At 44.5% G+C, this 13403-nt stretch overlaps 1 protein-coding gene across 1 annotated transcript in view; it reads left to right on the top strand.

Annotated features, from left to right (window-relative positions):
- LOC120048528 (activating signal cointegrator 1 complex subunit 3) overlaps positions 1 to 13403 on the top strand; it is a 148363-nt gene that overhangs the window by 28677 nt on the left and 106283 nt on the right. Inside the window, exons 7-9 of the mRNA XM_038994591.1 lie at positions 2210 to 2417; positions 3095 to 3230; positions 4021 to 4146. Of these exons, the coding sequence (XP_038850519.1) occupies positions 2210 to 2417; positions 3095 to 3230; positions 4021 to 4146 (470 nt within the window). The remainder of the gene's footprint in view (positions 1 to 2209; positions 2418 to 3094; positions 3231 to 4020; positions 4147 to 13403) is intronic.

Genomic DNA, 13403 nt, shown 5'->3' with positions numbered 1-13403 from the left:
AAAGCGGCCACACGGTGGGCTACTGGTCAGATTTGCGGGCAGTTGATTAACTGAGCTATCCATGGTGCTGAATCTCTGCTAGTCTAGGCCTGTTTGTTTAGAATCTGATGTTCCCTGTGACAGTCACCACAATAAGCAGGTTATAATGAAGTGAAAACACCCACAACCTTCCCAAATCCCCCTGATAGCCAGGTACAAGGGGCGAGAAAATTCTGAGGTAGGCTTAAACAAATGTAATTTTCACTGGACCTCATAATATTTGACCAGTCGGCCAGAAGTGCTTCATAGGCCTAGGCTACCTTTTTAAAGGGGAATTTTACTCTAAATCCATTTTCATGTGTATTTCTAGTCAATCCACCATGCATACGGTCTCGAAATACCATCAACATATCATCATTTATTGTATGGTTGCATCATAGATATCGAAACACCCCGTCTGTCAAAAAGTCAAATTATGTCACCATGCGAGACTTTGCACTTCCACCCTTCTCTTCTTTGCCAGGGATTCCCAGAAAGCAGCACGTACTAGCTGAGTCTCTCGGGCTGTTCAACCATTGGTGGATGTGTAATTCAAATGATTTGCTGTGATGTTTACTAGAGCCCTGCCCGAGCCCTACCCATGCCTGCAACGTTCAGGCCCGATTGCTTTTGCCCAAAACCCGAAATTAGAAATAACTTCCTTCGTTATTAAATCCATTAGCTGCTCCTCTCTGTCTGTCACTCGCTCCCTGCTCGCTGTGCATGAGCTCTGCTCATATGGCGGCTCTGGATGTCTGTGTATATAGCAACAGCTCCTCTTGGGCTGCTCTGCTGAATGACAAAACATGAGAGAGCACAGAGCATGGCTGTTAGCTACTTTTCGTCATGCTAAACTCTGACAACTCAAGGAACATTATTATTTTCTGCAAAATAATCTCAACGGTTTTATATTTGAAGCACTTTTGACACCTATGTGTTAAACCAAGTCCACACACCGCCCACTCAATCCAGTTAGAGGGGTTTTTGGAGTTGTAGGAATTTACTCAAATGGGCAATTGGGAACATCAGGACTGATCAGGACATTCAAAGCTAGATATCTAGACTCCGACATTGTATTGAAACTATTTTTTGTGAATTTGTCTACTATGGACTACTGAAAACAACAAAGCCAGTGAATTACCTGGGTAAAATAGTAATTTAAAACTAGGCTACATCAATGAAAGTGGGGTGACTTTGAGAGAACTTTGAGTTTATTAAAACGTGTATAATTACAATGTGTGTATTTCTTCATTTACAGTGGTATAATCATGTCATTTTTTCCCCTCTGGGATTATATGCTTTAAATAGCACTTCTGGTTTCAACAGGAATACCGGGATACTGGTAATTTCTTGCAATTTTCTCTGGAAGGTAAATTCTCTGGAAAATATTAAACCCTAGTGTACAGTGTGTATACACATACACACACACACACACACACACACACACACACACACACACACACACACACACACACACACACTAGAAAGATAAGGGTCTAGGCCACCCTGGGATTTTAGGTCCTCTGTTGAAGTAGTTATGGATTTTACTCACGTCACTTGTACTTGTATGCTGTTAGGGTTTATTTTGCTCCTGTGATGCTCGCTCTCCCTGCTCAACAACAAGCTGGTGGTCTCCTGTGGGCCCTTACCCATGCAGGGTTAAGTAAAGGACACACACACACACACACACGTGTTACAATATGAATTAATGCTGAGGTCCTGGGGTTAGAAATTGTCCTTTCCACCTGGTGGCTACCTGACTCTGAACAGATATGGTTGTTGCAGTCTGGAAAAACACACACAGCCACTTGTCAGTCCTGTTGCATCGCAGCTTGGATCTCACCATTTAACTATTGACCAGTCTAGCAACCATGTCTTAAAAACAGCTCAGCTGAAGAGTAGATGGTGGGGTGACTTCACCTAGACCTACAGCTATAATATAGGCGGTATAGTATAGGCGGTATACAGAAGTATAGGCGGTATACTATAGGCGTTGGAAAAGTGTATATTACAGTACTGTACATTCTATTCCGTACTTAGTTACCGTATTATAAGTGCTCAATTACACAAGACAACATAGTAGCCTAGCTCATAGAAACGTTGAATGTATCAATGATGATGATGTTTCTTTGTGACCATCTCTGTCGGTTTGTAACCTTTTACTGATGTCTCTGTTATTCTTGTGTTTTAGATGGTAGCCGTAAAGGAAGTGGAGGAGAGGGGAGCAGCAAGCCCACGTACGGCTGTCAGGTGACCATCCAGTCAGGGAAGGAGAAAGAGATGATGAAGATGCACCGGAGGGAGGAGAAGAGGGAGAGGAAGAGGGGGGAGAGACGTTGGGATGACACAGAATCCTCTTCCGACCTCTACTTTGACCCCAAGGAGATGAGAGCTCAGAGGTGAACCACCACACTAGATCTCTTTCTAGCTCTTCCCCTTTCCCTTTCCTATCTTTCTCTTCTCATGTCTTTCTCTTCTCTCTCTCTTCTCTCTGCCTCTTTTTCCTTCCCTCTCTTCCATTTTCCCTTCTCTCTGTTTTACTTTTTTTTCTATCTCCCCCTGTGATCTTCTTTCCATATGGAAACACCCTCCTGCATTTTTCATCACTGCTCGGCTGCAGGTTATAAGAAAAAAAACACAGCTCCCGGTCACGTTTTTTCTGAAATAAATAAATAATAAGGGATCTTTCTGAAAGTTTAATTTCAGCGGATAAAAAAGTGGCGCAGTGATCGGTTTAATTAAACTTATCTGGGCCGAATCCGGCAGAGTATGAAGGAAGAGATTAGCAAATCCACGTTACATTAGCAGAGAATAGTACTACTGCAGAGCCTCACATCTCCACACCTCTCCTGTCTAACAGCTCTCAACTCTAGTATCCATCCCCAATCACAACCAACCACACATTAAGCATGTGTAACTATGGCTGTTCTGCTCTTCATGTGGATGTTTGGTGTTGAAATACTATATATTTTTTTATGGGTTTTATGGATGTATTGTTGTGTTGGGTCCCGGTTGTGTTATTGCTGTGTTGTGGTTGATTTAATGGTTGTGTGTTGTCCTGGTTGTGTTTCTCCAGAGAGCAGGCCCTGCTGACAGCACGGCGGTCTCCAGTGCTGAGCAGAGAGAGGGTGTACGAACGCATCCGCTACCCCAACGTCTATGACTGCTACGCCGAGGCCACCAAGACCTCCGCCTTCGTAGGGGGAGCCAAGGTACAGTATGTGGAAATTACCAGAGGTGCGTCACAAATGACACCCTTTTTCTTATATAATGCACTACTTTTGCGCAGGCTCCATAGGGCTCTGGTCAAAGGTACTGCACTATGTAGGGATAAGGGAATAGGGAGCCTTTTGGGACAAAACCCTGTACTGCCCAATACCAAATCTATGCCCTATATACACTTGACCCCTAGACCATCATGTTCTATCCAAATTAACAATGACTATAACAAGACTAGAAGACATTTTCAAATCCTGCCCACCTGTATTAATGGGCAAAATGAACAGCTTGCATTACTTCCATTTCTCTTTGATAGCGATAGCGACCGGGAGGAAAGTTATAGAGCGCACAGACACACACACACACACACACACGTCGTTCAACCACCAACCTTCACCAGCACCCATCACATTACCCACAAGCCACTGCTTTTATCCCATTTTTATTATCTATTTTTTAATTCTTGCTGCTTTTTCACTCACTATTTACATCAACTAACCTGTAGTGTATTTCTTTAGTCCTCAGTTCAGTAGGAGCAGGTGAGGTAGGGGAAATGATGTTCACTGGAAAGTTGATACATTTTCTAATCTGAACATGACTTTTGCAATGTTTTGAATGTGTTTGTTTTCAAGTTGAGGTGGTGTTTGTTGATGTTTTATTGTGTGTATTGTAATATGTTTAATATTATGTAGTTCAGTTGGTAATAAATAGATTGGGGTGGAAATGTACTTTATGTAATGCGGCGTGTTGTTAATATTTGGGATGTGTTTGTGTTGTGTTCAGCTGATGTTACCAGAGGGGATAAAGAGAGAGAATAATAAGATGTATGAAGAGGTGGAGATTCCTCCTAGTGATCCCATGCCCATCGGCTTTGAGGAGAAACCCATCTACATCTCTGAACTGGACGAGGTAAGACACCCAATGGTTACATGTGGATTTGGGAGGTGGGGGCACACAGCATACTACACATCACGAAGGGACCTGCAATTTTGGGGGGAGAATGACTGTGAGAAGGTCAATTCTGGTTACTTTTTAAAAGGACTTTCTACTCATAAGTGAAAAATAAAATATAATTCTCCCTCCAGAAATGACCCCAATATAACAGATTGGTTCATATTGTCAGGCAGGTGAGCTATTTAGTTGGGCCGGGACGATACCAGTATCGCGATACTTGTTAGTATCATGGTAAGGAAACAAATCGCAAAGAAGATTTAACTTCTTCAGGAAAACAAGCGTAGTATATGTGTTTAAGCAAATGTTGGTCGTGTGTGTGTGCTTGAGTGTCAGTGTAGGCCCCTGTGAGTGTGCATAGAGACAGTGCAAAAAATAAGAAAGTCTGTGTAGCTATTTTGTTAGCTACAGTATTATGGTGTGGGGATTGAAGCTGTTCAGGAGCCTGTTGGTGTCAGACTTGATGCACCAGGACCGTTTGTCATGCGGAAGCAGAGAGAACAGTGGATGGCTTGGGTGGTTGGAGTTGTTAACAATTTTCCGGGCTGTCCTTTCACACTGCCTGATATAGAGGTCATGGATGGCAGGGAGCTCGGTCCCAGTGATGTACTGGGCTGTCTGCACAACCCTCTGTAGCGCCTTGCGATTGAGGGCGGTGCTATTGCCATACCAAGCAGTGATACAGCCAGTCAAGATGCTCTCAATAGTACAGCTGTAGAACTTTTTGAGCCTATATTCTTAGCCTACTATAAAATATATGTGTTGACTGTGATCAGGGGAGCCTAAGTGTGTCTTGTCTGTTTAATGAACAAAATACCTATTGATTTCATGTAGATGCTGCAGCCATACAGTGCATTCGGAAAGTATTCAGACCTTGACTTTTTCCACATTGTTACATTACAGTCTTATTCTAAATTTGATGAGGGAAAAAAGTAACTTAATCAATCTACACACAATACCCCATAATGACAAAGCAAAAAACGTTTTAATAAAAAATAACAAACACATACCTTATTTACAAAAGTATTCCTTTGCTATGAGACTCGAAATTGAACTCCGGTGCATCCTGCTTCCATTGATCATCCTTGAGATGTTTCAACAACTTGATTGGAGTCTGCCTGTGGTAAATTAAATGTATTGCATATGATCTGGAAAGCCACACACCTGTCTATATAAGGTCCCACAGTTGACAGTGCATGTCAGAGCAAAAACCAAGCCATGATGTCAAAGAAATTGTCCGTAGAGCTCCGACAGGATTGCGTAGAGGCACAAATCTGAGGAAGGGTACCAAAACATTTCTGCAGCATTGAAGGTCCCCAAGAGCACAGTGGCCTCCATCATTCTTTAATGGAATAAGTTTGGAACCGCCAAGACTCTTCCTAGAGCTGGCCAAACTGAGCAATCGGGGGAGAAGGGCCTTTGTCAGGGAGGTGACCAAGAACCTGATGGTCACTTTGACAGAGCTCCAGAGTTCCTCTGTGGAGATGGGAGAACCTTCCAGAAGGAAAACCATCTCTGCAGCACTCCACCAATCAGGCCTTTATGGTAGAGTGGCCAGACGGAAGCCACTCCTCAGTAAAAGGCACAACCCCCCGCTTGGAGTTTGCCAAAAGGCACCTAAATAACTGACCGTGAGAAACAAGATTATCTGGTCTTATGAAACCAAGATTGAACTATTTGGCCTGAATGCCAAGCGTCACGTCTGGAGGAAATCTGGCACCATCCCCATCCCTATGATGAAGCATGCTGGTGGCAGCATCATGCTGTCGGGATGTTTTTCAGGGACTGGGAGACTAGTCAGGAGATATTACTGCACTGTTGGATCTAGAAGCACAAGCATTTTGCTACACTCGCATTAACATCTGCTAAACATGTGTATGTGACCAATAAAATTTGATTTGATTTGAGGATCGATGGAGCAAAGTATAGAGATCCTTGATGAAAACCTGCTCCAGAGCACTCAGGACCTCAGACTGGGGTGAAGGTTGACCTTCCAACAGGACAAAGACCCTAAGCACACAGCCAAGACAACGCAGGAGTGGCTTCGGGACAAGTCCCTGAATGTCGTTGAGTGGCCCAGCCAGAGCCCGGACTTGAACTCGATCGAACATCTCTGGCTAGACCTGAAAATAATTGTGCAGCGACGCTCCCCATCCAACCATCCAACCTGACAGAGCTTGAGAGGATCTGCAGAGAAGAATGGGAGAAACTCCCCAAATACAGGTGTGCCAAGCTTGTAGCGTCGTACCCAAGAATACTCTAGGCTGTAATCGCTGCCAAAAGTGCTTTATCAAAGTACTGAGTAAAGGGTCTGAATACTTATGTAAATATTTTTTTCTCTCAATTTTCTCCATTTGCAAAAATTTCTAAAAACCTGTTTTTGCTTTTTCATTATGGGATATTATGTGTAGATTGAGGGGGGGGAACTATTTATTACATTTTATAATAAGGCAGTAAAGTAACAAAATGTGCACGGGTATCTGCACGGGAGATATACAAGGCTTATCCAGGCCAAGAATATGGTACAAATGGGACTGTATGAATTGGGCTCTAAAAAATATCCCCTGATCATTTTTTTTACAGGCAAAATACCGTAAAGTCTGTCTGTAAAAGGTATCCGTGTGACTGTGAGTGCCAGCCAGGACGTGCTCAGTTTCACTCCCTGGTGTCCATATTCAAGCGACTGGGAGCGTTCTGGAGCCGTAATTGGCAGTGAGTGATGTTGAGTCTTAATGGAAATGCTGTAGTTCTCAGCCAGCTGTCTGGAGCCACAATGGCTTCTCCTCTCTGACTGACAGTCTGAGTGACAGGCTTACAAATCTGCCCTCAGCCAATAGCAGGGCAGTGGACCGGACTGACAGACAGGTGAGCTAATCCTCACCCAGCCATTCGGGAGATGGGAGAGCAGAGGTTGTCAGTTGGCTTCAGTTCAATCACATCACTGTCTTTTCTTCTGGTTCTTCATCTAGACTTCTGGAGTCATTCTGTATGGGATCATGGGGGGATGTTTAGAAACAGTTATGGCATTTATTCTGTCAAATTCAATCTTGAATAGATTTTGGGTAGAATCCTAAGTGTGGAATTAACTCCCCTGGATGTGCCCAAAACATGGCATCATATCTGAAGATGACTGGATATGTTTAAACCTTGGAACATATTTTGTCATATTTGTAGAGTACTCCTGTAGCTGTTCACCTCACTTAACCTGTCTGTCACTCAAGATGACAGGCATAGTGTGTATGTGATCGCAGGCTGAGACAAATTGATTAAGAGAAGGATTGGTCATGCATGTGTGGTTGCTGTTGTTATTTTTGCACAGACGCCGGCTCAGGTGTTTGTCTCCCTGCCTGTCACTCATTATCTTCATTAGGCTTTCTTAAATGCTAAATGTGTAAAACATGTCACTGTCTCTCTCTATCCCCATCAATCCCTAGCTTCCTCTGGTGGGCTAAGTGGAGTTTCGGCTATTTAGTTTTTACACCCATTCAGCTAATCCAGAGAGGGTACTTCATGAAGTGGGGTGGGATTGGGTATGAGAGTATCACTTTCGAAAAGCTCTCTCCCACGCTAGGGCTGGGACGATACCAGTATTGCGGCAAGGAAACCAAACACTAAGTGGATTTAACTTCTTTGGGAAAACAGCCCTAATGTTGGAAACAACCATCATTATGTTGTCATCCAGAGTCACATTGATTGATTTTCAAGCTATAGCACACAATACCTACACACAGCAGGTTTTTGTTTTCATTTGAAAGAATATTGCGAGACTGGTATCATCCTGGCCCTATCCCGTACCTCAGGTCCTATCTCATTGCTTAACACTCATCTCCAACCCTGGATTCACCCCTAGCCCTGGGTTCTGCTACCTTGGCTATTACCCGCCCCAGTACCTGATACATTTGCTCTTCGAGTTGGTTCTCTGCTATTCACACTATCTTCAAGCCTCTGGCTTTGAAGAGCCACCTGGCACATCAAACAGTACGTGCTCTAAGGGACCAGGTATTTGAGAGGAAGGTTTGCCCAAGTGCCCGAATAGAGGGGCAAAACATGCATGCGCGTCCCAATCAAGGCAGGCACAGTCTTTTGCTCGAAGTGTATTTGATAGTATTCAGTAGTATTTGAAAGAAAACAAATACTATTGGAACCCAGGTCTGATGTAGGCCCTCACATGCAACAGCATCCCCCTCTGCACGAGAGAGAGTGGTGGAAGAACCCTTGGTCCTCATGAAGGAAGTGATCAATGTGGGATGAGTTGGGATGAGTGGGATGTGGGATGAGTGGGATGAGTTGGGATGGACAGACAGGATTTATCTCCTCTCTCGGGAGTTAATTTCCTGTTTATTTTTCTCACAGGAAACAATTAATTACAGTACACCAGGGCATGATAAGTTTGTGGTTGTGTCTTACAGAGAGAGTTAATCAACCGTTTTGTTCATTCTGTAGCCCTGCCCGTTCCACAAATGAATTTACAAGTTCCACCTTTAAAAAAACGGACATCATCGTCTTGTCTTCTCGTTTTCTGAAAGCCTGATCTTTCTTTCTTGTCTTTTTTTTTGGTTCTGGGCTTCTCCCTGTCTCTCCACTAGCTCCAGCAGGCTAGATTCCCTGCTTCCTGTTCTGTTTGAAACCCCTGTGTGACGGGTCCAGATTGATATGGAGCCTGTTCAGCTGAGCGATGTGAATTAGCCCCTAGCGCAGGAGCTCCTCTATTCATTAACTAAAGCCGGGCTACTCTGAAACAAAATGCCTCTCTCTTATTAAGCACCAAGCACACACCGCCGAGGCTAATACGTCTTTACGTGCTATTAGGAGCAGGCCGAACCGAAAGCCTGTCAGCTTTTTTCCCCTTCCCTTTCTTTCCCCACCATCACGCAGAGTAGCGTAGATTGCCATTTATTGAAAGCTGTAATGGGCAACAGGGCTCTGCCCTGCCTGGCAAGCCTTTACTAGCACTATGAAACATTAAAAGTGGGGAATTTATTAGGAGGCCTTTTTAACGAATGAATCCTGCTCTCGTCACGCTGATAAAAGCCTATCTAATTTCTGTGTATAAATATATATGAGAGAGAGAGAGATTCCCCCTTGTGCTGACAGAAAAACAACACAACAACCCCTCCATACTCGATCTGGAAACAGGACTACCTACTCATCCAGTACATACACTGTAGGCTCTCACTCGGCACTTACAGATGTACTGATATATCCATGGAGGCATGACAAGACCTAGACTAGGGAGGGTATATTACTGGAAACTTTCAAACTTTACCAGTAAACTACCAGAATGCTGTTATCTTTCAATGATTTTATGTAATCTGTCACAAGACATCTAGTGGCATTGTTAGATGCTTTTTAAATAAATGTTCTCTTGAACCATATGGTCTATCTACTAGAAACTCATGGACAATATGGACACAGATTTAACAAATGTATACTAAATATCAATCATTGTTCAAAAAGTTCAAGTATAAATGACCAAAGTTACGTTAGATTGCCTTAGCTTTTCTGTTATTTACCAAAATTACTGAAGATTCTGGTAAGTTTGTCAAATTTACGGTAGCTTTGCAATCCTAACAGACACATCCTGTCCCCCATAGGAACTGCAAATCAGGACCACATTCCTCCTTAAGGATTTTAAGAAGACTTGACTTACATTAAGAGATATGGTTATTCCCAAAGGGGAGAACTGAATTGAGCGATAGGATTTAGGAGCGTGTGTGCGTGCGCTGATGGTCTTTACTATGGGAGATAGTTTCCTGCCAAACCCTGGTTGTATATTCTCCTACATCTTCTTCACCTAAGTGAATATTGAATACTTACACGGAACCCAACCCGGCTGCGCGTGTGCGCAATCGTGCATAAATGTATTTTGTCCCCCCACGCCAAACGCGATCACGACACCCAGGTTAAAATATCAAAACAAACTCTGAACCAATTATATTAATTTGTGAACAGGTCGAAAAGCATTAAACATTTATGGCAATTTAGCTAGTTAGCTTGCACTTGCTAGCTAATTTGTCCTATTTAGTTAGCTTGCTGTTGCTAGCTAATTTGTCCTGGGATATAAACATTGAGTTGTTATTTTACCTGAAATGCACAAGGTTCTCTACTCCGCCAATTAATCCACACATAAAATGGTCAACCGAATCGTTTCTAGTCATCTCTCTTCCTTCAAGGCTTCATCTTCTCTTGACTTTATATTGCGATTGGCAACTTTCATAAATTAGGTGCATTACCGCCACTGACCTCGTTCGTCTTTCAGTCACCCACGTGGGTATAACCAATGAGGAGATGGCACGTGGGTACCTGCTTCTATAAACAAATTAGGAGATGGGAGAGGCAGGACTTGAAGCGCGATCTGTGTCACAAATAAAACGGACTTCTATTTTAGAAGTTTTTTAAAATGTCAAAATTTATTTTGCAATGCTCACGCACGCGACGCGAGCGGTGTAGTCAGCCTGTTAGCCTGTCTTCATAGACGTTGACATGATTGTGTACTGGTGGACAGGGTTTTCCGTCTACTCTGTTGTCATAGAGAGGGAGGGACTTGTGGTGCGTGTGCTGGGGTGTGATGGTTGGAATCATGTGTGTGGACTCACTCTTCTGTCCTCATGTCCTGACTAGGTGTCTCTCCTCACAGAATGCAGATGTTGGACCTTCATGTGTCCAAACCTCCAAGAGGAGCGTAGGCTAGTTGGAGGGGTAGAGTAAGCCCGGTAGAGTTCTAGGATTTAGCACGAAGACTCTTGTAAATGAAGTGAGATGGGTTTCCACCCTCCTCCTCCTGTCTTATCTCCTAATTCAATGTTCAACCCTCCCCCATTAGTGTCCCCCCCACTCGTTGGTGTCTCTGCCTCACCCTTCAGAGTGAGGGACATGGGTCCTGTGTTCTGGACTGTGGCAGGAGGACACGAGACGGAGCAGGGATTGCTATCCATAATTAATCTGTCCTGATTGCGTTTCCTAATCCAGTTTTGATTTCCTCCTCAGTGCACACGTGTGTGTGTGTTTGCTCAGACTTGCAAAGCAGGTGTGGGGATGAGATAGACAGTCAGAGAGAGAGTGGGGGGTGGAAAGAGCACAGATGGTGGACAGAGGCTTGTTAAAGCCTTATCTCTGATGTGAAAGGAGAGGCCTTGGGGAGTGGCAGCATACATCTCATCTAGAGCCACTTATCTCTCAGGTTGCCGTGTGTCCGTGTGTGTGTGTCTGTGTGTCCGTGTGTGTGTGTGAGTCCGTGTGTGAGTCGGTGCATGCGTGGGTGTGTCGGTGCGTGTGACTCTGTCCGTGCGCGCGCGCGTGAGTGCGTCCGTCCTTGAGTGAGTGAGTCTGTGTGTGTGTGAGAGTCCGTGCGGGGGTGTGCCCGTGCGTGAGTGTGTCCGTCCGTGCATTTGTGAGTGTGTCCGTCCATGCATTTGTGAGTGTGTCCGTCCGTGCGTTTGTGAGTGAGTGTCCCCGTGCGGGTGAGTGTCCCCGTGCGGGTGCGTGTCCCCGTGCGAGTGACTGCGTCCGTCCGTGTGCGTCCCCGACTGAGTGAGTGTGTGTGTGAGAGCCGGTGCGTGTGTGTGTGTGTGTGTGTGTGTGCTCGTGTGAGCCCGTGCATGCGTGAGTCCGTGCATGTGAGTCTGTCCATCCGTGGGTTTGCGAGTGAGTGTCCCCGTGCGAGTGAGTGTCCCCGTGCGAGTGAGTCCGTGCGTGTCCGTGTATGCGAGTGAGTCCGTCCGTGCGTGTCCGTGTATGCGAGTGAGTCCGTCCGTGCATGTCCGTGTATGCGAGTGAGTCCGTCCGTGCGTGTCCGTGTATGCGAGTGAGTCCGTGCGAGTGAGTCCGTCCGTCCGTCCGTGCGTGTGAGTGAGTGAGTCCGTCCGTTCTACTGGCGTGCTGTGGGGAAATTAATGGGCCTCCTGTTTGCTGCATCTGCATCTCATGCTGTCAAACTCCACAGTACAGCTTGTGTGTGTGTTTGGCCAGGTCATTCAGGGCTCTGTGTGTGGGCTTGGAGCAGGCTGATAAGCTGTTTACTAAAACTAGCAATTAAAATTTGATCAAGCTGTCAATTCAAATGGAATGAAATGGAACTGAAAAGTAATTAAAAGCATAGCGTGCAAACAACAACTTTCTTTTTAGCTCCCCATTACCAATGCACATCATTTAATTAGTTTAGCAGTTCTCCCCCTGACTCATACAGTCAATATATGCTTACACGTATACAGTAGCCACACGCACATACCTTTGCACAGGTGATAGTCCATGTTTTTAGGTGAGCAGGTACAGTGCATTTGGAAAGTATTCAGACCCCTTTTTCCACATTTTGTTAATTTTAGACCAAGGCTGTAATGTAATTAAACTGTTTTCCTCAATCTACACACACTACCCCATAATGACAAAGCAAAAACAGGTTTTTAGATTTTTTGCAAATGTATAAAATAGAAAATCAATACCTTATTTACATAAAGTATTCAGACTCTTTGCTATTGAGTTCAGGTGCATCCTGTTTCTATTGACCATCCTTGAGATGTTTCTACAACTTGTTTGGAGTCTACCTTTTGGTAAATTCAATTGATTGGACATGATTTGGAAAGATACACACCTGTCTATATAAGGTCCCACGGTTGACAGTGCATGTCAGAGAAAAAACAAGCCATGAGGTCGAAGAAATTGTCCGTAGGGCTCAAAGACAGAATTGTGTCGAGGCACAGATCTGGGGAATGATACCAAAAAGATTCTGCAGCATTGAAGGTCTTCAAGAACACAGTGGCCTCCATCATTCTTAAATGGAAGAAGTTTGGAACCACCAAGACTCTTCCTAGATCTGGCCGCCCGGCCAAACTGAGCAATCGGGGGAGAAGGCGGCAGGTAGCCTAGTGGTTAGAGCGTTGGACTAGTAACCGAAAGGTTGCAAGATCGAATCCCCGAGCTGACAAGGTAAAAAACTTTCGTTCTGCCCCTGAACTAGGCAGTTATTGAAAATAAGAATCTGTTCTTAACTGACTTGCCTAGTTAAATAAAGTCAGGGAGGTGACCATCTCTACAGCACTCCACCAATCAGGCCTTTATGGTGGATTGGCCAGACGGAAGCCATTCCTCAGTAAAAGGCACATGATACCCCGCTTGGAGATTGCCAAAAGGCAGCTAAAGACTAGTCAGGATCGAGGGAAAAATGAATAGAGCAAAGTATAGAGATCCTTGATGAAAACCTTCTCCAGAGCGCTCAAGAC

The sequence above is a fragment of the Salvelinus namaycush genome, chromosome 5 (genome assembly GCF_016432855.1).
Source record: "Salvelinus namaycush isolate Seneca chromosome 5, SaNama_1.0, whole genome shotgun sequence".
NCBI classification, from domain to species: Eukaryota; Metazoa; Chordata; class Actinopteri; order Salmoniformes; family Salmonidae; genus Salvelinus; species Salvelinus namaycush.
This window is presented reverse-complemented; position numbering and strand designations above follow the sequence as displayed.